This window comes from Anoplophora glabripennis, unplaced genomic scaffold (assembly GCF_000390285.2).
Source record: "Anoplophora glabripennis isolate ALB-LARVAE unplaced genomic scaffold, Agla_2.0 scaffold1092, whole genome shotgun sequence".
Lineage (NCBI taxonomy): Eukaryota > Metazoa > Arthropoda > Insecta > Coleoptera > Cerambycidae > Anoplophora > Anoplophora glabripennis.
This window is the reverse complement of record NW_019417213.1, coordinates 100,661-123,418: the sequence shown is the minus strand read 5'-3', so window position 1 is coordinate 123,418 and position 22,758 is coordinate 100,661. Positions and strand designations below refer to the sequence as shown.

The 22,758-nt window shown below is 35.1% G+C and overlaps 2 protein-coding genes across 3 annotated transcripts; one reads left to right on the top strand and one right to left on the bottom strand.

Moving 5' to 3' along the window:
- Positions 1-4,394: 4,394 nt before the first annotated feature.
- On the bottom strand, positions 4,395-8,689 carry LOC108912548 (vacuolar protein sorting-associated protein 52 homolog). Its single transcript, XM_018717799.2, has 4 exons — positions 7,635-8,689; positions 7,169-7,324; positions 6,872-7,111; positions 4,395-5,104 (listed from the first exon to the last, which is right to left on the bottom strand). Exons 1-4 carry the CDS (start codon positions 8,610-8,612, stop codon positions 4,475-4,477), a joined length of 2,004 nt encoding a protein of 667 aa, XP_018573315.1. The 5' UTR covers positions 8,613-8,689; the 3' UTR covers positions 4,395-4,474.
- A 901-nt stretch (positions 8,690-9,590) lies between these two features.
- On the top strand, positions 9,591-22,362 carry LOC108912553 (endophilin-B1). 2 transcript variants are annotated; one of them, XM_018717806.1, is made up of 6 exons: positions 9,591-9,822; positions 9,887-10,320; positions 10,375-10,438; positions 11,925-12,115; positions 15,708-15,843; positions 21,803-22,362. In XM_018717806.1, exons 1-6 carry the CDS (start codon positions 9,760-9,762, stop codon positions 21,902-21,904), a joined length of 990 nt encoding a protein of 329 aa, XP_018573322.1. In that variant the 5' UTR covers positions 9,591-9,759; the 3' UTR covers positions 21,905-22,362. The 2 variants fall into 2 exon arrangements, with proteins under 2 accessions (XP_018573322.1, XP_018573323.1); XM_018717807.2 differs by lacking the exons at positions 15,708-15,843; positions 21,803-22,362 and adding an exon at positions 12,413-12,668.
- The last annotated feature ends 396 nt before the right edge of the window (positions 22,363-22,758 follow it).

Sequence of the window (22,758 nt, the reverse complement as noted above, 5' to 3'; positions counted from 1 at the left end):
TGTGTGACGTGACATTTCGTTTTGTATTTTATTTAAAACTGTGTTGTGTTCGTTTTTTGAACACTGTTATTTTAAGAAAACAGTGTGAGAAAAACTTCAGCATTTATGGATAGAAAGAAGAAACTGTCAAACTATTATTGTTCAGTTCAAGGTTGCTCTTCATGGTCCAAGAAAAATCCAAAATTAAGTTTTCATCAAACCATTGAAGAACACAGACAGCCTCTCCTACCCACCCCAAACACAACCCCGGGACGCACATACGCTGACATGACCTGAAAAACACAAAACACACAAAAACAAAAACACACCTCACCACACGCACACACAGACACGACACCATCCCAACCGGGCGCGGCGGCCCTGATTGACGCAACAAAGCGTCTTCAGGACTTCTGCGTCCAGCTGACGACCATGGTGTCGAATATGCAAAAAGTATTCGACTTCTAATGGCTCGTCGGCCCTCCCAACCCTCCTCGCTGAGAATTTCGTCCTGGAACCTTGACGGGTTCCGGGCCAAAAAAACGGAACTCATGGACATCTTGAACCGTCTAAACATCCCGTACCTCCATCCCTGACTATGACATATACAGACATGACAGAAACCGTAACGGGGGTGGTGTTGCACTCATAGTAAAGAAGTGCATCGACCACTATCCGCTGCAGCGGCTCCAAACTCAAAACACAGAGGCCGTGACGATAGCGGTGAGATCGCTACGGCATGGAGACGTTGCGGTGGTGTTCTGTTACCACCCACCCAGACTACCACTACTTGACAATGACTTAGGCAAAATCCTTTCCTGGCCCCAGACAATTGCCATCGGGGACTTCAAAACGAAGTCCCCGATGGCACAGCGGGACGACGACCACAAGAGGTCGCGTCCTGCTGAATTACCAAGACAGACACGACGACTTGACGATACTCGGACCGACAGAACCGACACATTACGGACCCGTAGGACGCCCCGACGTTATCGACATTGCCCTCTTAAAATCTATACCGTTAAATGCCCAAATATCCACCCAATACGAAGGGTCTTCCGCCCACAATCCAATATTTCTGGATCTGGGGCGAAGACAGAGATATGAAGGCACCTTCACGAGGAGGTTCACTGACTGGGAGCGTTTCCGAACAGTAATGCAAGGAAACATGGCGCTCCCAGTCATCGAAACCACCCATGATCTGGAGGCGGCAATCCTCTCCCTTGAGACTGACATTAAAAACGCCCTGACTCAGACTACGACGGAGACTATTGTCCCCCGACTGACAAACCCCCGGGGCACCCTCCCCGATGACATAAAAAACTTAATACGTGACAGACGACGTGCGAAACGGCTTGCCACCCGCACCCGCCTCCCCCGACACAGACATGACTTAAACGTACTTAACAGACGGGTGAAGGCGGCTCTGGATGAACTGGCCCAGGATAACTGGGCTAGGCACCTGGAGTCGCTGGATCCACAAGACAACAGCCTCTGGAAAACGCAGAGGGCCCTGCGACAGACCGCTCGCCGTAAAATTCCTCCAATCCACGGTAGTGTGGGGGTGGTTTACACGAACCAGGAAAAGGCCGAGGCTTTCGCCGATAGCCTGGAACTGCAGTGTAGACTGCCTCAGCTGCCCGACGAAGACGAGGAATTCGAGATAGTGGCTGAGCGCGCGGCCCGACGCGTCGACAGAGAGCCAGACAATGACATAATCCCCCCCGCAACACCTGACGAACTAAGACTGACAATACGCAGACTTAAAAACAGAAAAGCCCCCGGACCCGACAATATACATAACACGACACTTAAACGACTACCACACAAGGGCCTCATGGCCCTACTAAACATAACAAACGCGACACTCAGACTAAGACACTTCCCTACCCGCTGGAAAACAGCAAACATAATCCTTATCCCAAAACCCAACAAAGATCACACCATCCCATCCAACTACCGGCCCATTAGCCTGCTCCCGGCTATGAGCAAAGTGGTAGAAAAAATTATCCTAACCCGTCTAAGAACCCACTCCCAAGAACTGCAAGTCATTCCAGACGAGCAGTTCGCCTTCCGACCCAATCACTCCACTGAACTCCAAATCCTTCGCCTTACCGAGCACATCACGGCGGCCTTCAACAGGGGACAGTACACTGGTGCTGTCTTCCTGGACGTCGCAAAGGCCTTCGATACGGTTTGGCATGAAGGCCTACTGATGAAAATGCTCACCAACCAATATCCCATATCCTTTACCAAACTCATAAAATCCTACCTACACCACCGAAAATTCCGCATCCAAATCCAAGATTCCCTTTCCACCACCCGTCCCATGGAGGCCGGTGTCCCCCAGGGCACCGTCCTGTCCCCACACCTATACACCATTTACAACTCCGACATCCCACATCCCCCCAACACCAACATATACTTATACGCCGACGACCTGACAATCACATCCCAATCCGTAGATCCTAGATATTCCGTCTCCCTCCTCCAAAACTCCTTAGACCAACTTGAAACCTGGTGCAACAGGTGGAAAGTCAAAATTAATCCCAACAAAAGTTCGGCTATCCTTTTTACCAAACGAAAAATCCCACAAAACCTCGACAGACTGACACTATCCCAGGAACCTATCTCCTGGAATCGACAAACACGATACCTGGGCGTGACGATGGACCAGCGTCTCACGTGGAAACCGCACATCGTGGAGACGGTGGCGCGAGCGAAGACCACCAGGGCTAGGCTCTATCCCTTACTCAAAGGTGGAAACACCCTCAGTTTAAGGAATAAGCGAACGCTTATCAAGGTGGTACTTCAACCGCAGCTAACCTACGCCTCCACGGCGTGGGGTCACGCGGCAAAAAGCCACTTAAAGTCATTACAGGCTGTGGAAAACATAGCCCTCCGCACGGCCACCGACGCGCCCTGGTACGTAAGAAACACTGACATATTACGAGACTTACAATACACAAACGCTACACAGACAATAAGACAAAACGCGGAGAAACGATTTGACGTAGCCGCTAGACATGACAATCCCCTCCTCAGGCAAGCCGTTGACTACGTACCCGACGTGACCGACAAACACAAAAGACCTAGACACCAACTTTTTGACCCTGGGTGACCACCCCAATGACCCCCCCCCTGCCCGCTAACCTTTTCTGTTTCAGAGACAGCCAGGATCAAGAAACGAAGACAACGACACACACACACACACACACACACCCCATACCCTCCTTAACCCTCCCCTCCCGCGCTAGCCTAAGGGCCACCTTAGCAAAGCGCATCCCAGGCTGCATAGCCGCACTACTCTACCCAACCATACCACACATAAACATGACACCCCCCCCAAGGCAGGATAAAGAGGGATAATCCCCCTCGATCCCAAATCATTGAGGCCAATTTCTAGCCATGAAGAAATTTTCAAAATATTATTGCCGATAGATAATACTCCCTGAATTTCATGAGGGTTGTTAGTAAGTAAGGGCACTAGTTTGCTGACACAAAATAAATTTCTAAATTTAAATTAATTTTGTCCAATTTTCCCATATGGACCACATGATTGGCGTTAAAAACTGCCACTCCTTCTGATATGCAATGAGAGTTTTTGTTGGCATATATGTAATGTAAATAGGAAATGTATTCCACAACGGATAAGTTCACAGATCAAGAAAAGACATAGATACATAATTTATACCTATGTGGCTTGAAGCCACAATAGTTCATGGGAAGGGTGACGAAGTTGTGTTTACATTCCCTCATAGGCAGTGGCGTATCATTTTANATTATCCCTCTTTATCCTGCCTCATCTCGTGTAGGCCTGGACAGCCTTCGTAGGTGGGCCCCATCCGTCGTCTACCCCGACCGCAAATGCGGCCGGTGTAGGCGCTTTGTGAGACCTCCTTTTGTCCTGGCTGGGCCCTTTCTTCTGGCACTCTTCTTGCTTCGCCGGCTCGTCTGTGTATACCCCGGGAGTTGTGTCATGTTTATGGTTGGGCAGGGTGGTGCACCAAAATTTTTCTCTTTCAATTTTGGTACCAAATTGTAGTGGAGCAATTAGGATAATCTTGCGTTATATTTTGCTAATAGTTGCACAAATGATGACTTTTCAGGGATCTACCCATAAAAAATAGCCCCTCTTGATTTCACCAGTTTACTTACATTTGCTAACATAAAAAACCAGACACACTATATAATTTTAATATAGTAGTGTATATAAATAAATGAATATTTTATCGTTTCCTGCAAAATAATTATGGAGCATTTTTTTCTGAAGAGTTATTAATGCTTAATCTACTTCCTTGTATATAGTTATAATTCAGAACTTTTCGAAACAACAAATCAAAATATGAAAGGGAATATTTAAAACATTGCATCAAAAAAATATATAATAAATACAATTTATAAAAATTATGCACAAACATGTAAAATCAATAATTAAAATAAGTACGGAATTTATGTTTTAATTAATAGTTTCAAAATATTACATTGAAGGCCATCAAAAAGACGTCTTATACTTCTTCATTTCTACCATAATAAGATGAATGTTAACAAGCTGAGATCTAACAGAAGGGCTTAGAAGTTTATGGAACCTGTGGTAATATTGCACTAATTGTGTTAATGCTAGTTGAAGTAAACTTGAACCTGTTACTAGATTAGGAAACGAAAGAAGCACTTCTCTATTCAATTCCTCCAAAGACTTTTTCCAATTTGTAGAGAAATTCCGCACAATATCTACAGACTTCGGTTCCATTTCTTTAAGTTCTTTTATCTTAGCATTTTCAAAGTAGTGTTCACATTCTTTAACATACTGTATCATTTCACCAAAATGAGGAAATAGTATTTGCTCTGCATACTCCCCACTTTTGGCAGCCAATCTAGACTTAAATGTTTCTGCCTCTTTTGAATTATCTCTTGTCCTTTCCATAATAATATTTAATATCATGTCATAGTTATTAATGAGGAATATAAGCTGTTCTTTACGTTCAGTAAAAGCTCCAGCCATTCGAAAAATAAACATTTCAACCTCTTCCTGAAGTTCTGCCAAAAGTTTGTTAACAAGTTCATTCGGAAAATTTTCACTTATGCTTACCAACGCAGCACTAAATTCTGCATAACGCCTTGCAATCTAAAAAAAAAAGTTAATAAAATACAACTAACGTCACTTAATGACCATTTCTTTAATTCATTAAAATTTGTATAAATATGGGAAAACAAATATTTTAGTATCAATATGCTCTCATTTAAATACTGGGTATGCCCAAAATATGTGTCAAAATTTTAACCACGTATTTAACTGATCTCAAGCAACAACTTTTGTCTAATAGATTTGTAAACTCACATTTTTAATAGGTATTCTGTACCTATTAAATAATATTAATATAAATTAAAGAAATATAAAATAGTAGGTAAGTTTCTGGAGACTGGGCCAAAAACTAGTCCTCCACTGCGACTTTATGCTCTATTGTAGCTCACTCCTAAAACTATATTTCATCCAACAGGTTTAATTTACTAAGTTAGCCGATAACCTTGTTGGGTAAGGTTCTGTCCAGATCCTTCAACAAAAACTACATCTTGCCGTTCTTTCCCTACGGTACAAGTAATATATGTTCTGCCATTTCTTCACCCTCTAAACTCCCTCTTCGACAAAGCCCAGATTGTGTAGGTGGTACCTTAACCTGCAATGCCCAGTACATAGGCCTATTAGAGTTCCCAGGTTACCTATTTACTAATCGATGTCAAAACAATCTGACACCACAATCTCCTTCTTTTGGAAGGTTTGGATGATAATTCAGAACAGGGTATTTAGTACCACTTCTGTCGATTTTCGCATCTGGTAGGCGTACTGGTGGACACCATTTTCAGATTATTCAAAAACATACATTTTTATAATATCCAGTCCGGTCAAATGATTTGATCCCTTCATGAACTGGTATTGTCATAACTTTCCTAGCTACCAAGCAGTCCCTTGTAATAGATCATTAAATCGGCTTTCTAAAGTTGGTGATAATACATTACAACTACTATTATTATTATTATGATTATTATTAAGGATTAAAGTAGTTTGTATTACAAGCTTCAGGATTTCTCTTCTAGAGACTATATATAGAAGCTATCCTGTGTCTGATCTCTATAGAGAATATTCTGAAGCTGCTAGGTAAATCAGAAATAATCATGCAGTATCTCCTCCAAGACTTTCTTTTTACTTGTCTAATTTCTTTGTTATAGCCCATTGAGTAGATCTATATCAATGCCTAAATCTGTAATTGTTAAAATTTTGGCACTTATTTCTGGGACAATTGAAATTATAATATGCATCTGTCCCTAAACTTAGTGAAGTTTTTAGGGGGATATTAATAAAGTTTAAATAATATAAAAATTTAAATAATTTTTTTCATAATCTAAAGTGACCAAAGTTACCAAATTGGTTTTCTTATTACAACTTCCACTCAGAAGACTTGGAAAGCAACCCACTATCAACCTGCAAACTCAGACATAATTACAATTACGTATTTAAAAAAAACAGTTTCATAGGAACGAAGGTTCCTCTAAAATTACTTTTAAATATTTGGGATTAGATTTTTTTAAATTCTATAAAAATGGTATACCTCTTGAATGTCGATATAACGAACAATTTCAAGATAATTGAAGGTAACATTAAACACAATTTTAAATAAAAAATTTGTAAAAGTATAACCTCTGCTGGATGTTATATAAAAAAGCTGATTTAATAAAGTATCAGAAAGAGACGCCATTAGGAAAAAAGTGTAGGTTTTTATCTTATTTCAACTTGCTCCAAAAAGTTTAGGGACACTTAGTATAATGAACTGTTCTTATTAAGCCAACAGTTTATTCTTTTCTACTATAACTATGACCAACAAAATGTGTAACATACATAATGGGGTCCCAACTCTAAATTGAATTTAGTGACATCACAGTCTCTTATACTGTTAATATTTAACTGAACAATATGTTCAAATCTAGGAAGTAATATTTTTTCCAAATTTTCCCAGTACTCATCTAATGCAGGCACGCATCTCTTGTGGCACATTATTTTATATCTTAGTACCAAATGAAAGCTTAAAAATATTGCAATTGAATCGTAACAGCTGGCTGTGTAAGTTTCAACGTTTTTCTAAAAAGTAAATAAATAATTAAATTATACTGCTTCTAAAAATCTGTATTTATTTACCTGTAATAAATTTAAAGTTCTTCCCATGATTTTGTTAAATAAGTCCAGTGCTGGTTGATTTTTTACCATAAAATATTCACATATAAATAAATATTCTCGGCAAGCATTGTCAACTAAAGCGTATTGCACACTTCTGAATAATGATTCAAATGGATACTAAAATAATAGCAATATTTAAATTATTTAAAAATTACACTATGACACTAAAAGAACATAAAGTAGTACAGCGTGTAAATGACCAAAATGCTCGGCCAAACTGTAATGGTGAAATCTACATACGGAAACGCTTTATTTTTTATTTTCATTTATTTCAAGTCATGCTAAACTATTGAGTAGAAACAAATAACACTTAATTTCATTCATATATAATATAGTTACTTAAAGAATAATGCAGTGTATTTATTTTTTTTTATTATAAAAATAAAACATCCTCTAACATTAAGTATATATATATGAAAAATTTTACCCTGTTTTTGGTTTCTGCATGAGGAACTATAATAGGAGCTTCAAGCTGTTGTGCCAATACATCTCCTCTATTTCCAATAGTAAATACTGTAGCTTTATGTTTCAGAGATTTGTTAAAAAGGCCTCTTGTAGCTGTGTCTTCAATACCCATTAAGTCATCTTTTGAGGTAGTTTCCTCATACTGCAGTTTCATTATTCGACTATCATAGGACTTAAAATAGGAATAGTAAATTTTACTCATAGTATCTACATACTCATTTGTAACCTCTTCTGCAATGTTTCTTTCGTTGGAAAGTAAAAATTCATAATGACCTTTATGTTTCAGTAAATTATTTTGAGGTATTTGATAATTTGTCATTGGTTTACGAAATTTTGAGATTTGTTCTAGTAAATATGCTCGAATTTTCGACATGGCTTTAATTCTTAACTTCTCTAAAATATCTTTAACATCTTGACATGATTTTGTATCTTTGAAACTCTGTTCTTTTATAAAACCAATTTTATGATTTAAAATTTGTAATTGTGTTAAAAATTCTTTATCGGTAACTGGTAGATCCATTATACCAACAATTAATGTTTCTGGAACTGATATATCATCTATAAACTGACTCAACTGACCTCTGATAGCTTGTCGATTAGTCAGTTCTTGACTCATTGATATTGACTTGCGTTGTAAAGTTAATATTTCACTACTAATACTTCCAAGATCGTTTTGAAAATCCAAAAGCATATTTTCCATTCTCTCTAAAATCTGATCACATGCTGAGATTTGATTATGTAAACTTGCTATATTTTCGCTTTCTTTCATATACACTTTAATAGACTGATTTTCTGTAGTTTTTAATTCATTTTCTATTTCTCTGGAGTAATGCCTAAGGTCTGTAAATGTATTTAAAATATCTTGTACAACCTTATCACTACTTGTTATTCCGGCACTGCTACCAGCCACTTGAATATACTTGTTACTACTTGCATTCATTTTTGCGATGTCCTAAATGTTACTTGAATTTAAAGATTTTATAAATATTTTATTTGACACAAAAACAAATGATTTGACAGCTGTAAAATTAAAAATAACATAACCTTACTTATAACCTCTTCTTCTTGTCAATTATAAAATATATATATATACAGGGTGTCCCAGAATAACGAGTACAACGGAAAACCACAGATTCGTGGACTCAAAATAGGCAGATTTAGGAAAAACTCCGCGGTGACCCTGACGTACCCTATTCCCGTACCGGCTCGCGAGTCATCGACTCAAAGGGCCACCACCGAAAATTCCGCATTCAAATCCAAGATTCCTACACGAGACGAGGCAGGATAAAGAGGGATAATCCCCCTCGATCCCAAATCATTGAGGCCAATTTCTAGCCATAGAATAATGGCGCGACCCTGGGTGACCACCCCAATGACCCCCCCCCCTGCCAGCTAACCTTTTCTGTTTCAGAGACAGCCAGGATCAAGAAACGAAGACAACGACACACACACACACACATACACACCCCCCATACCCTCCTTACCCCTCCCCTCCCGCGCTAGCCTAAGGGCCACCTTAGCAAAGCGCATCCCAGGCTGCATAGCCGCACTACCCTACCCAACCATACCACACATAAACATGACACACCCCCGGGGTTTACACAGACGAGCCGGCGAAGCAAGAAGAGCGCCAGAAGAAAGGGCCCTAGCCGGCGGGGCCCAGCCAGGACAAAAGGAGGTCCCACAAAGCGCCTACACCGGCCGCATTTGCGGTCGGGGTAGACGACGGATGGGGCCCACCTACGAAGGCTGTCCAGGCCTACACGAGATGAGGCAGGATAAAGAGGGATAATCCCCCTCGATCCCAAATCATTGAGGCCAATTTCTAGCCATAGAATAATGGCGCGGTGTTACAATTAGTGTCGTCCATAGAAAACGTTAGTCGTTAGTTCTATATTTTCTATGGTGTCGTCTGGAAAGTGGTGATCTATTAATATTATATATTTTGTGGTGGTGATAGAAATAACAGAATCAATACAAGAATTCAAGCGAGTGAAAACTGAAAAGTGAAAACATTGTTATTTCTTATGTCACTACAAAAATTGCATACAAGTATAAATTATATATTATAAAACTAAAAAATTAATATGGATTTTAATATGAAAAAAATTGTAAAGGATGCTGGAGCAGCCTTAAGTAGGGTAGTTCAGGTAATCAATTTTTAATTATAGGTAAATTATAGTACATAATTATATATATTTTATATGTATATAGTTAACTGAAGAAAAATTAGGCACATCAGAAAAAACAGAGTTAGATGGACATTTCGAAAATTTATGGGAAAGAGCTGAAAATACTAAAAGCTTTACAGAAAAAATTGTAAGAAATGCAGAAGCAGTTTTAATACCAAATCCAGGAAATAGAATTGAAGATTATATTTATGAAAAAATTGAAAAAAAACGTCCCTCGAGATTAAGTAATCTCGAATATTTAGGTATTGAAATGGTAGAAGCCGGTAATGCATTTGGACCTGGTACTGCATATGGCAACTCTTTAATTAAAGTTGGACAATGGGAGCAAAAGTTGGGACAAACAGATAGAGATTTCATTGGTTCTGCTGGAATGTGTTTTACACAACCACTGCGAAAGTTTTTAGAAACTGAAATGAGGACCATTATGAAAGAAAAAAACTTATTAGAAACAAAAAGGTAAACTTTTGACTTCTTAATTGAATTTTTGTTGAAAAAGGTCTTATATTACAGATTAGACTTGGATGCTTGTAAAAATCGAGTTCGAAAAGCAAGAAGTATGCTGGGTCAGCCTTCTGTAAGTTTGTTCTAATAAATTTTATTCTCAAAAATGAATATTACAGATGGAATAAATAAGATTTTTTAAATATTTGTGACAGTATATTTGATTTAAAAAAAATCTCGACAGTTTTTTTTTCAAAATTACAATGAAGTTTTTATAATAATTTTCTACGTATGAATAATTCTAAAATTTTACCAAGTTGGTCACCATAAATGTTACTCTATTTATTTTTCGAAATATAAGAAGTGAATCAGAATAAGAGTGCAGGAAACAATATTCATTCAAATCGTATTATCGAGATATAGCTGGAATATGCATTTCTTAAATGGAACATGCAATATGTTTTTACAGATTTGGATTTCTTGCAGTTACAGTGATATAAAGTTTGATTGATCTAAATTGGAAATTCATAGCATATTGAAAAATTTGTATCTTTCATATCACAATTTTTAATACATAAATAATACAACATTCAGCTAGGTATGATAAGGCAGTGGATGGAACATACACTAAGGGTTGATGTTTACCACTCTTAGCTCCCGATTTTTATTTAGTGCTTTAGTGTGTTATCGAATGCAATATCACATAAAGATTGGTATATGAGTACATATAAACAGTAATCTTCATTTTGAAAAAAATCTGATGAAATTTGTCATTCTAATATTTTTTAAGAGCTTTGTATAAAAAATGAAGCTTTGTTTATGGCAAATATCAAGAAAAGAACTGAATCATACCTAGCTCCTAGCTCTTACTGTACTGTAGCATGATATTTGAAAATGCAGACAGGCTAAATCACTTAGCACTGCACTGTTGGTGTATGGTATGAATTATCATTTCACTTGAGACTTGTATCATTTAATTCCCAAGAAAAGGCACTGTTTGTATGAATCATATAAATACTACCCATCTCTAATTTTCTCTTATATGACCAAAAAAAAAATTCATCAGAGTAATCTAATGACAAGATCAATGATACTATTGATCGAATTAACACTATCAAACTTTCTGGAAAACCCTATAGTATTCCACTTTTTTATTATTGTGAGGACATACTTGAAAAAAGTAAATTGTTCATAAAAATTATTTGTAATTGCATAACATTTTCACTTTCTCGAAAATAATTATGTCATCCATTCAAATATAATTTTGAATAGATTGTAATTGATTGTATATTATATTATTATATATATTTTAAAAATATTTATTATATTTTATAATGATTTTATTGATAAAAACAAATTTTCATGCAATCTTCAATTAGAAGGATGGAATTTCTCCAGAAGTTGCTTTGGAACAGGTATATGAATACAAATGTAGAATAGGAAAAAATACATCTCTTCCGTCAAAAAAAAATACAATTATTGTACATACTTAAATTGTACAAAAATACTTATGCATGACAATCAGCTCAATAGTTGAGTTACAAAATTAATACATTACATAAAAATTATGTAATTAACATTTATGATAAATATTTTTTATTTATTTATTTATTTTTCAGGCAGAGAGAGATTTAAGGATTGCTCAGTCAGAATTCGATAGGCAGGCTGAGATAACAAAATTATTATTGGAAGGTATAAGTAGTTCACATGCAGCACACTTAAGATGTTTACATGAATTTGTTGACACTCAAGCTCGATTTTACTCCCAGTGCACAACAATCATGACAGATCTACAGAGAGAATTAGCAAGGTGTGATTACGGTTATGGATTTAAATAGTAATATATTACATAATTATGACATTTTTTCTTTTGGTATTTCAAAAATATACTTGTCTTCCCGAGATTAAAAACTAACTGATAATATATTAAAAAGATCAAAAACTGTTATATATTTTTAATTTAGTAATCATACAAATGAAATTTTTTTAAAGTTGCCAAATTCAAATCAGTTTTTTTTGTAGTTTATAAATGTAGATTAAAAAAGTGACATATTAGGCTGCCTTTAGATTTTATATTGCATTTTTTAATTGCATATAAATGTTTCAGTGTGATGAAACCAGGACCTGTTTTAAGACTTAACAGCGAGGATCTTGAATCTTTAAATCCCAATAATACTGAGAAATCCTATAATGATCCTTTTATACCAATAAATATATCCTGTCCAGATGATAATTTTTCCTCTGTATAATCTTCCATTTTCTTTAACTTAGAACATAATCTGCAGTACAAATGTAAAAAATTATTCTGGGTTTTCGTTTAAAAGTATATTTCAAATAAATTACTCCACTCGTCATTAAGAAGTATTTAAAACCTTTAATAAAGTTATAAAATTTATACATTTATTCAGTGGCGGCTTGTGAAAGAGGACTCTGGGACTCCCCCCCCCCCCCAGATATTTTCAAACTATAAACTTAAAATAATATTTAAATCAATAAGAAATCTAAATAGCATGCATTCTATATCTCTTGGATGTTAGGTTGGTTGCATAAAGTGCATGTACTCCGTGAACGTAGATTAATGCCATCTGCTATCTATGATCGTACCAAAGACTTATGTTTAACCATCGCGGACGGTGAAATCGTAGTCCACCGCGCAAGCATATTTTTACATATGATTGGACAAATTGGCACGTGGAGGGGTAGGCGACGATAGGCTCGTGCGCTTTGTTTTGGTACTCCATGTGGCAGTATCCCGTATCACTGTAGTGTTGTTATACGTGTTTTGTTTTTGCTTTGGCGCTTTTTAAGACATTATATTTTATAAGTTTAAGTTTAAAATGAGGGTTTGTGAAATAAAAAAACTTGTTATTAGTAATTTAAGTTTAAAGGAAAAAGTCGAATTGAAAAATAACGGATGTCCAATGCCAGTGTTGAATTTAGTTCAGGTACAGAAAGAGTGCAAAAGTAGGCCGGCTTTTATTCGCAAATTTGATAAAAACATTTATGATAAGACCCTGTGGTTGTGTGGTTGTGACCAAACAAATAGATTTTTTTGTTTTGTATGTTTATTGTTTGGAGGAGGCGAAGAAAACTGGATAAAAACTGGAGTTTCTGATTTGAAACATTTAGAAATTAAAATTAAGAAACATGAAAATTATCCTAAACACAAAAATAAGTTGGTGAGTTTTTTTACTTTTAGGAAGAGTAAATATTGCTTCTTGTTTAAATAGTGCTTATGTAGAACAAATAAATAGTAAATAGTCATAACGAAACAGTTAAGGTGGCCATATTCCAGGCTGAGACATAGTGAAATTTCTGGCGTTTTTATGTACTGAAATCTTTAAAAGTAAAACGTGTAGGACAAAAGTAAGCACAAAAATAAAATCCTTGATGTTTTGTTTATTCATTGTTACCATTTAAATTTACTCAAATAAAATAATAAGTAAAAAAAACGTTTGTAAACATGCATTTGCTGTTATTCTAACCCCACATTTTAAGAATTATTTTCAGGTATTTATAAATAAAAGTAAACAATTTTATATGTAGGACTAAGCAAGTAAATGTTATAAGAATATTTACATGTGGAGTTGTATATAAAAAAGTTCATATTTTCGTAGATTTCAGTACCTAAAACATTGATGGTTTGATCGTTTTTTGCACCTATTTATTCGTTTTACTGCGGCGTCTTTGAAAATACTCAGGTGGCATGACATAACATTCCTATTATTTGATAAGCTTTAGATTATTCAGTTATTAAGTGTTTGAAATTATTTGTCTTTGCGGAAAACACTATTTAAAGAATATGGGGCCCTTAAGAACAATCGATTGCTTCTTTCAAAAAATATATCTAAACTATGTGGTACATGTAACCTTTCTCTTCGTCGACATAATAAAAAAAGTGACTCGGTAAACAAAGGGGTATTTTTAGAACTGATAGACTATAGTGCAAAAATTGATCCCGTTTTAGATAAACATCTTAGTGATGACCATGTTTTTAAAGGAACTTCAAAAACTATACAGAATGAACTATTACAGTAATCTACATAATTACATCCTAACTGGGTTGGTTGATCGATTATCCACTTCAGCCCCCACACGTTAGAATTTTATTTCTCGCATCGTATCTAATTGTAAGTAGCTACTGTACACACTAACAGTATTCATTTTGGGGTACTTGCAAAACACAATGACCTTCAAATTCCTTAAGATTTTTTGCCCTGCAGCTCTTATGATGTACGTCCTCTTTTCAGAATGCGCCCCCCTGTATTCAAACCCACGGGCCGCCACTGCATTTATTACTTAAGCATAAGTAACCTAATTTGTAGTTGCTGTAAAATCAAATGCAATGAGTAAAAAATTATAGGAATGTCTGATGTGACATACAGTTTGACCAAATTCATCTTGCCACGAGTTTCAAATGCTGTGTTACTAGACTAGCACCAGAGTTCATTTTCTGTCTGAACCTACTACCCTACTACAGAGCCTTCATAAATGTTTACAAGCCACCTGACCGCTGATCTTAGACATCCCAACATTGCACGACTGGTACCGGAAAAGAGATCCCTAAATCTTGGCATCACCAATATTAATGATTCTTTTTCAATGGATAATGACAAACCGTTACATCTATGCTCGAGATAATGCAATTGCTGATTGGTTGAATAGAATATACTGAAAAATTACACCAATCACAGCTGGTGAAACAGAAAGTTGTGTTTCAATGTAATTTGAATTTGATTTTAAAGAAATTTTATTACCAACGTCAACTAAATAAAATTACTGTTCCAAACAAAATTACTGATTACGTGACTTGTAATCATTTATGAAGTCTGTGTATTAAGGTCTCCTGTCTTTGTTACTCCATTTGTGGGCTTTCCTTGATATGCATATTTCATAGACAAAATGAGTTTGGTCAAGCTATGTTTTACATTGATGGTGATGCCCAGAATAGTTATTATTAAAAGTACTGCCTATTTAACTGATCCTCTTTGCACTGAAATACACGTAGTTTGTAGTTAATACAATGCACTAATTTATTAAAGCAATTGTATAATCTCCATAAAAAAGTTAGAAATTTCACTAATTGTAAATGTTTTAGAAAAAAATGAGATTAATACATTTTTTTACTTTATGCAAATAAAATAACCTCATTTCAAAATGTTCACATTTTAATATAATCGGTTAAATATTTACTAACTAGTTTTCCATAACTCATTTAAAAAAAAAACATGAAAATATTTTATAATTCAGTTTTGAACGGTACTCTGAGCGCTACCAAAAAAAACGTTTATAAAAAAGAAAAGAGCAAATATTTTTAATTTACACATGTGCCACCTTTAAGTTACCCCTGCATGACTTAAACTTTTTTGATGCGTATTATAAATTTATTTTTAAATCCGTAGTTTATCAGGTGTTCCTCCTACTCCCAATAATTCCATGCAAACTGATGATTCACCAACGGAAGACATGATGAAGGCCCGAGTTCTATATGATTATGAAGCGAAGGATTCTACTGAATTAAGTCTGACTGCAAATGAGGTAAAAATAAACCTTTTATAAATGAGTTGACATATTACATTTCACTTGTATACACCAATTTACATCTACAGTTGTGTGCGTATGTCCCACATTTTGTTACTGTAATTCTTTGCAATACATTTTTCTATCCCTGGAGAAAGTCTCAGAAATTTTTTATTATTTAAATTTTTTTTTAAAAATAAATTAATGAATTATATTTAAGATGTACCCTTAGTCCTGTAAGGCTTTTAGTATTTTGTATCAATCTACAGTATTCCACACCATATGTACAGAAACTTCATAAATGATTGCACACCACGTGATCACTGAGCTTAGGCAACCAACATTGCAGGATTGGTGCTCGTAATGAAAAATTCTTAAATCCTAGCATCGTCAATATTAATAATTTGTTTACAATGAACCATTAGCTCTACTCTCGAGATAAGCATTGCAGATTACTGCAGTTTTGTACCACATAAAAAAAATATAAGTAACAATAAAAATTGTAACATACTTTTTTTGGTTTGGTGGTGACGGTCAGTTCTGACTTTACTTGTGGACGCCCCGGTAGATTACCAACTCTAAACGGAATTTTAATTTGCAATTTCGAATTCTAATTTACGATATTTATAGGCGTCACTGACGTCCCTGCTTGAGCACTTAATTTTGTGACGACCCTTGACTACTGTTTTATCGGAAGTGGTGGTCGGCAGCCAGCGGCGGTGAGTGACGTCACAGGAACAGACTCCAGATTATAATTTTTTTGTTCGGTTAGTCTCGGGCGCCAGTTTAATAATAATAATAATAATAATAATAATAATAATAATAATAATATGCCTTTATTTTCATATGAAAAACAAATTATTGAACATAATCAATATAAATGGCGGCGAGATCTAGCAGAGCTACTCATTCTAACCGCCCGTTTTACAAAAATACACAGAGTAAATAAACACTACTATGTTTTAAGGGTAACAATGTGTTTCTTAATTGCTGTTTTAAAACTAGTCACAGTGGAGCAAGAGGTAACATTTGCAGGTAAAGAATTGTAAAGTTTTACAGCATTGTAACTAAAAGAGCGTTGAAACATTGCAGAACAGTGTCTTGGCATGACAAATTTGTTACAGTGACGAGTAATTCTATGATGCGTGTTTGCACCACGAATTAATTTATCACGCAAATAGTAAGGTTGTTCCCAAGTGATAACCTTGTATATTAATGTAGCCAAATGTACAATAAATCTCTCATCCAATTTTAACCAATTAGAAGAATCAAAAAGTGGTGTAACATGATCATACTTTCGCACACCATAACAGAATTTTAGACAAGCATTTTGTAATTTCTGAAGGCTGTTTTTGTCTTTAACAGTAAGTGAGGGCCAGTATAGAATATCGCAGTATGCTAGAGTTGAGAGAATTAATGTGTCAGTCAGTTTAAGTTTAATTTCAACTGATAGATAATCTTTATGCATGTAGAGCATTTTGAGTTTATAACACTTCTGTAACAAATGTGCCACATGTCTCATACCTTAGACGAAAATCGACATATACACCCAGATTTTTTACACATGTCGTGGAAATTAGGTCAACTCCATTTATTTTGATTTTGAAATTATTATTGTTATGCAGTTCCTGACTGCCAAATATTATTAGCTGGGATTTTCTTTCATTTAAGACTAAACCATGACATTCTGATACTTCAACAATTTTATTTAAATCTTCATTAATGTTATTTGCAGCCACATGTGAGTTTGTTAAAGTAAAAGAATAATAAATTTGCATATCATCTGCGTACTGATGTGAATTACAAAATAAAAAAAACAGAAAAATCATCAGTATATAAAGCAAAAAGCAGAGGCCCCAAAATACTTCCTTGAGGCACACCTCTATTTAACATAACATAATCTGAAAAAGAATTACCGAAACTGACTCTCTGTTTGCGACCTTCTAGGTAACTGGACATAAATTTTAACACGTTCTCATCTAATCCGAAGTATTTAAGTTTTAAGTGAAGAATTCTATGATTTAAGGTATCGAAAGCCTTACTATAATCCAAGAGTATCAAACATGTATTTAATTTATTGTCTGATGCACGAAATATATCATCCGTAACATGTAACAAAGCTGTTGATGTACTGTGTAAAGAACGAAAACCTGATTGCGTAGGAGGAATAACTTTATTACTAAGAAAAAATTCGCTTAATTGTACATACACAACCTTTTCCAATATCTTTGATATAGTAGGCAAAATACTAATTGGACGAAACTGATTTGTTTGAGAGGGATTATTTACCTTAGGTATGGGTATAATATTAGCATTTTTCCAAAAAGATGGAAATTTAGCTGATACAAGGCAGCTGTTCACGATATGTGTGATATAGCTAGTAAGAAAAGGTGTAACTAATAAGATCATCTTAAGATTTATGCCATCTGTGCCAGTAGAGTTAGATTTAATTTGCGATAATATTTTTTCGATACATTCTTCAGTCACTAAAGTGAATTGAAACTTATGGGTAATATTTGAAAAATTTTTATTAGAATAGGTGTCGGTAATAAAATTATTGTTATTTGAACTTGGAGACGGTATGCTATTGACAAAATACTTATTAAAAACTGATGGACTACTAATATCGCCTGGGTAAACATAAGGAACAGAATTTATATTTAAATACCTCAAAGTGCGCCAAAACCCCTTTGGATCAACCGCAAACTTATGTCGAAGAAAAGCCTTCTTTTCATTTCGTACCGCCATTGTGACAAAATTCCTAAGTTCTTTGTATTCCTTCCAGGCATTCTCCGTTCTGTGTTTTTTAAATCTAGATAGAGCCNTTATTTACACGTTTGAAAAAATAGAAAGAGCCTCTCAAAATATACAGGGTGTAAATTTAGTGCGTTAACCATCCATCTCTGTACATAAAGAAGTTTAATTAAGGATATCTACCATTTCATTTACGGCAATATACTTGTACATAAATTTTATACTTTGTGCATATTGCTTCAGTGGTTTTGGCGATCAAATTTTGTCAATTTTTGTTAAATTATGTATATCTCAAAAACCACTAGAGCAATATGCATAAAGCTTCAAAAATTTTAAGAAGATATTTTAATAATAATAGTAATTAATACATATACTGATAACAATGTAAAAAATAGTACAGGTATTTAAAATAAAACCGCATCGCATTATCAATTTAGAGACTGTCTTTTATATAAATCGAACCAAATATTGACCGAATACGGAACATATACACGTCGCGAAGAACAAAGAAATTTGGCAACAGCGTTGGTTTTCATATGTACTGTAAGATAAAATATAATATACATATTGGAGTTCACATAAACGGAAAAATATACTGGGAAGAGTCCACATATTCAGCACTTTGAAAGGAATCCCTAAGCACTGAATAGTGAAATATGAAAAGAATATTTTTCATTCAAACCAAATATATGGGATGTCAAAGCGATAGATGGCGGTTAATATACTTTGATGAGAATAGATATATTCCGTTTATTTCTANTAATACAAAAAGAAAAAAAAGAAAAATGAAAAATATAATAGTGATGATAGCAAATATAACATTATTAACCTACAAACTCGTCATAATTATTACGTTTATTTTATGTACGATGTATTCAGATTTAATAATTCTAATTCTAATCACAAATTTTACATACAAAAATATAAGTTTCGAGACTATAAGAAACCAAGCAAACAATTTTCAGCGATAAGAAGGTAACATAAAAGGTTTATAGTTTCTCTATCTTTTACATGGGGGAAACTCCACGTGAACCCTACCCTCGGAATAGCTACAGTGAAGAATGTTTAACTCCAGGGGTCTGTTATATTTCTCTTACTTTTAATCAGAGTAGTTTTCTGAGTGTAGTGTTACTTTACTTTCAAAATGAACGGACTTATCAGTGTAGGTCACAAAGAGATAGTAAGACTTTTTACTGATCGGAATTTAGCAATCTTATCGGCGTTAAGAATGAATACAATTGGAAATATTTCTACTAGATTTATTTTGTATTACTAAGGCTTACAGAAATTGAAACAATCAAAAGTAAAATAGATTCTAATTACAATTATTATAAACAACTAAAATCAGAAATGTAAAAATAATTTACAAGCGGTGTGAATAAAATAAAATTCGTTAGAGCTATTATTTATGACGGAATTAAAATGCCTATTCGGTTTTCCGGTGCTGTAAACAAATACAAAAATTGCACATAGTTAAATATCGGTAATCAGGACACAAAATCGGTACGGTAAACAAATTCAGTATTAGGTGTTTGGTTTATTTTACAATAAACAATCTAATACTCTAAGAAACAGTACGCCATAAATAATTATTTGGTTTTTAATTTTGGTTGGTGCTAGAAATAAAAAGAAGGTTAGCAAATCAGAGTAGTAAATAGTCAATAAATATGCCGTTCCCAAATGGCTCTGAAACAAAGAAAAAGGAATTACGGGCTACTCTAATTCTACAAATAAATATCATCGGCGATTTCTAGCAAAGCAACGGAAATTATGCGGAGTTAATACCAGCCAAGAAGAAAGCAAAGCAATCAATACACAATGGCATAAATAAGCAAATGATAATCGGGAACAGGAATAATTTGGTTGACAGGAGGCAAAGTCTATGCGAGGTGAACGTTTGGACTCGCGGCCGGTGACAGATTTCTCCCGGAAGCGGTGTTATTCACAGCCAACTGCCTGGGTCTATCCGTCGATAAGGCTGGGCATTTAACGTCTTCCGCTGGCGATGTTATTCACAGTCAACCAGCAGTTTCAGTCAAGGTACCCAATTATGTTCGTCAAAACGAGGGCGATGTTATTCATAGTCAACCCGCTGCCTGACAACGCCGTTGCCGCACCATGTACTGTATACGACAGATTTCTCCTGAAAGCGGTGTTATTCACAGCCAACTTCCTGGGTCTATCCGTCACAGTATGGCCAGCACCTGACGTCTTCCACTGGCGATGTCATTCACAGTCAACCAGCGGTTTCAGTTAATGTGCCCTAGCTACGTTCGTCAAAACGAGGGCGATGTAATTCACAGTCAACCCGCCGCCTGACAATGTCACCGCTACCCCGCCCAGCACTTAGAGTTCAAGTGGAGTTCAAAACTCGGCAGGACTTATGACAAGACAGAACAAGTAAAAATAGGAAAATACAATTTGCTTACTTATTCTGGGTCGCTGCTCCTGGTGGCTAACTCTTTTGTTTTGGATGGCGGTCTCTGGTAACGGTTTCAGGTCCTCGGGGTGGTCCACAGGGTGGTGCTGGAGTTCTTCGAGTTCGAGATCTGAACCAAGGATTCTCATCCAAGAAAACTCGTTATATCGCTTTGATCCCCTCCTGACTAGCAGAATTCGTGGTGGGATAGTGCGTGCGGCATTCGCTGGAGTAGGGCAAACGGACGATTTCATTTGATGCGCGGATAATTGCTCTTAACCAATTACTCTAATTAGGAAAAATAAATAGTGAAATCCTTACACAAAACTGGAAATTAATGAAGTATTTACAGACATATTCATATTTAGGCTGTATAAGACTTCTATCAAAAATGTTCTTATAACTACCTTTACTTTTTTTTTCCTAAATTTAGTGCTCAATGTTAGTAGATTTAAAATAGAATTAGACTATGACTTTTCATTCTGTTAAGTTTGTAGTAAAGTCTTCTCTGTCACAACATGGGATTGTGGAATGTATGCAAGAAGTGAAGGCGGCACTGATGTAAATAAGTAAAATGCGCGACATTGTAAGTGCAACTTCATTACTAGACTATCCCGTGCATCAGCGCTACAATGATGACTCCTTAAACTTTAATTTTAATTTTGATCTTAAAATGGGGTCCAAATTTGTATGCGCGGCCCATAAGAGCCTTCACTCCTTGTCTACATTCCATATATTTGATATTAGAAAAGAACAAAACAAAAAACCCTTATTTATATACAATATACAGATGGTTCTTTTTAGGTTATTTTAATAAAGGACATATCAAACGAAGATTATGTAATGGGAAAACAAGGCAGCAAACAAGGAAAAGTGCCAAGGGCGTTTCTGGAAGTACTTTCATAATTTTATTTTTATATTTGTAATCCTTGTTTCACACAAATAAGTAGTCAATGTCAGTTAAATCTGATATGCTTTAAAAATTACTTGTTATATAAATGTGAAACAAAAACTGCAGGCACTTTAAATAAATTTATGCCTTTAAAATTGATGAATAATAATCATTCCTAAATAATACTTAAAAGACAATATTATAGATAATTGTGTTTCAGTTTATTTTTACTTTTTTATTAATATTTATTATCTAAACAGTTTATTATCTCTTCATTACTGATTTTACAAGTTATTTATATATATATTCAAGTTAACATTTAAAGAGTTAATGCAATACTATTAGTCAATTTTACATAAACATGTGCAATTATTGTGTACTGTTATTGTAGGAATGCTTTACTATAATATTCACATCGATAAAAATTTTGTCATTCAATCAATAATGTAAAAAATTGTTGTTATTGTTAGAATTAAAATGAAATTATGTTTAAAATCGTTTTATTTCTGTAATTTTTAACATCAATTTGTTTAAATTTTAGATTTTTTATTATATATATATATATATATCTTTCTATACTTATGGCGTCCTTATATTGACCATTTACATTTGATATGGCGCCCGTGTGCTATATGGCGTCCATATATGGACGCCATATCGGAGACTCATGCTAGTCGACTTCTTATATTATTTGAACTTTATAGAAGAAATATTTTTCGGAAGCCACATATTGGTATTTTCGATGCTATTGAATACTTTAGTTCACCATTACCACCACCATTCGCAGAGCGCTGCCGCGATCGCTTGTATACACGTATTTATTTGCTTCCATTTCACCGTATATACGGCTTCCGTAAATCTTGCAACA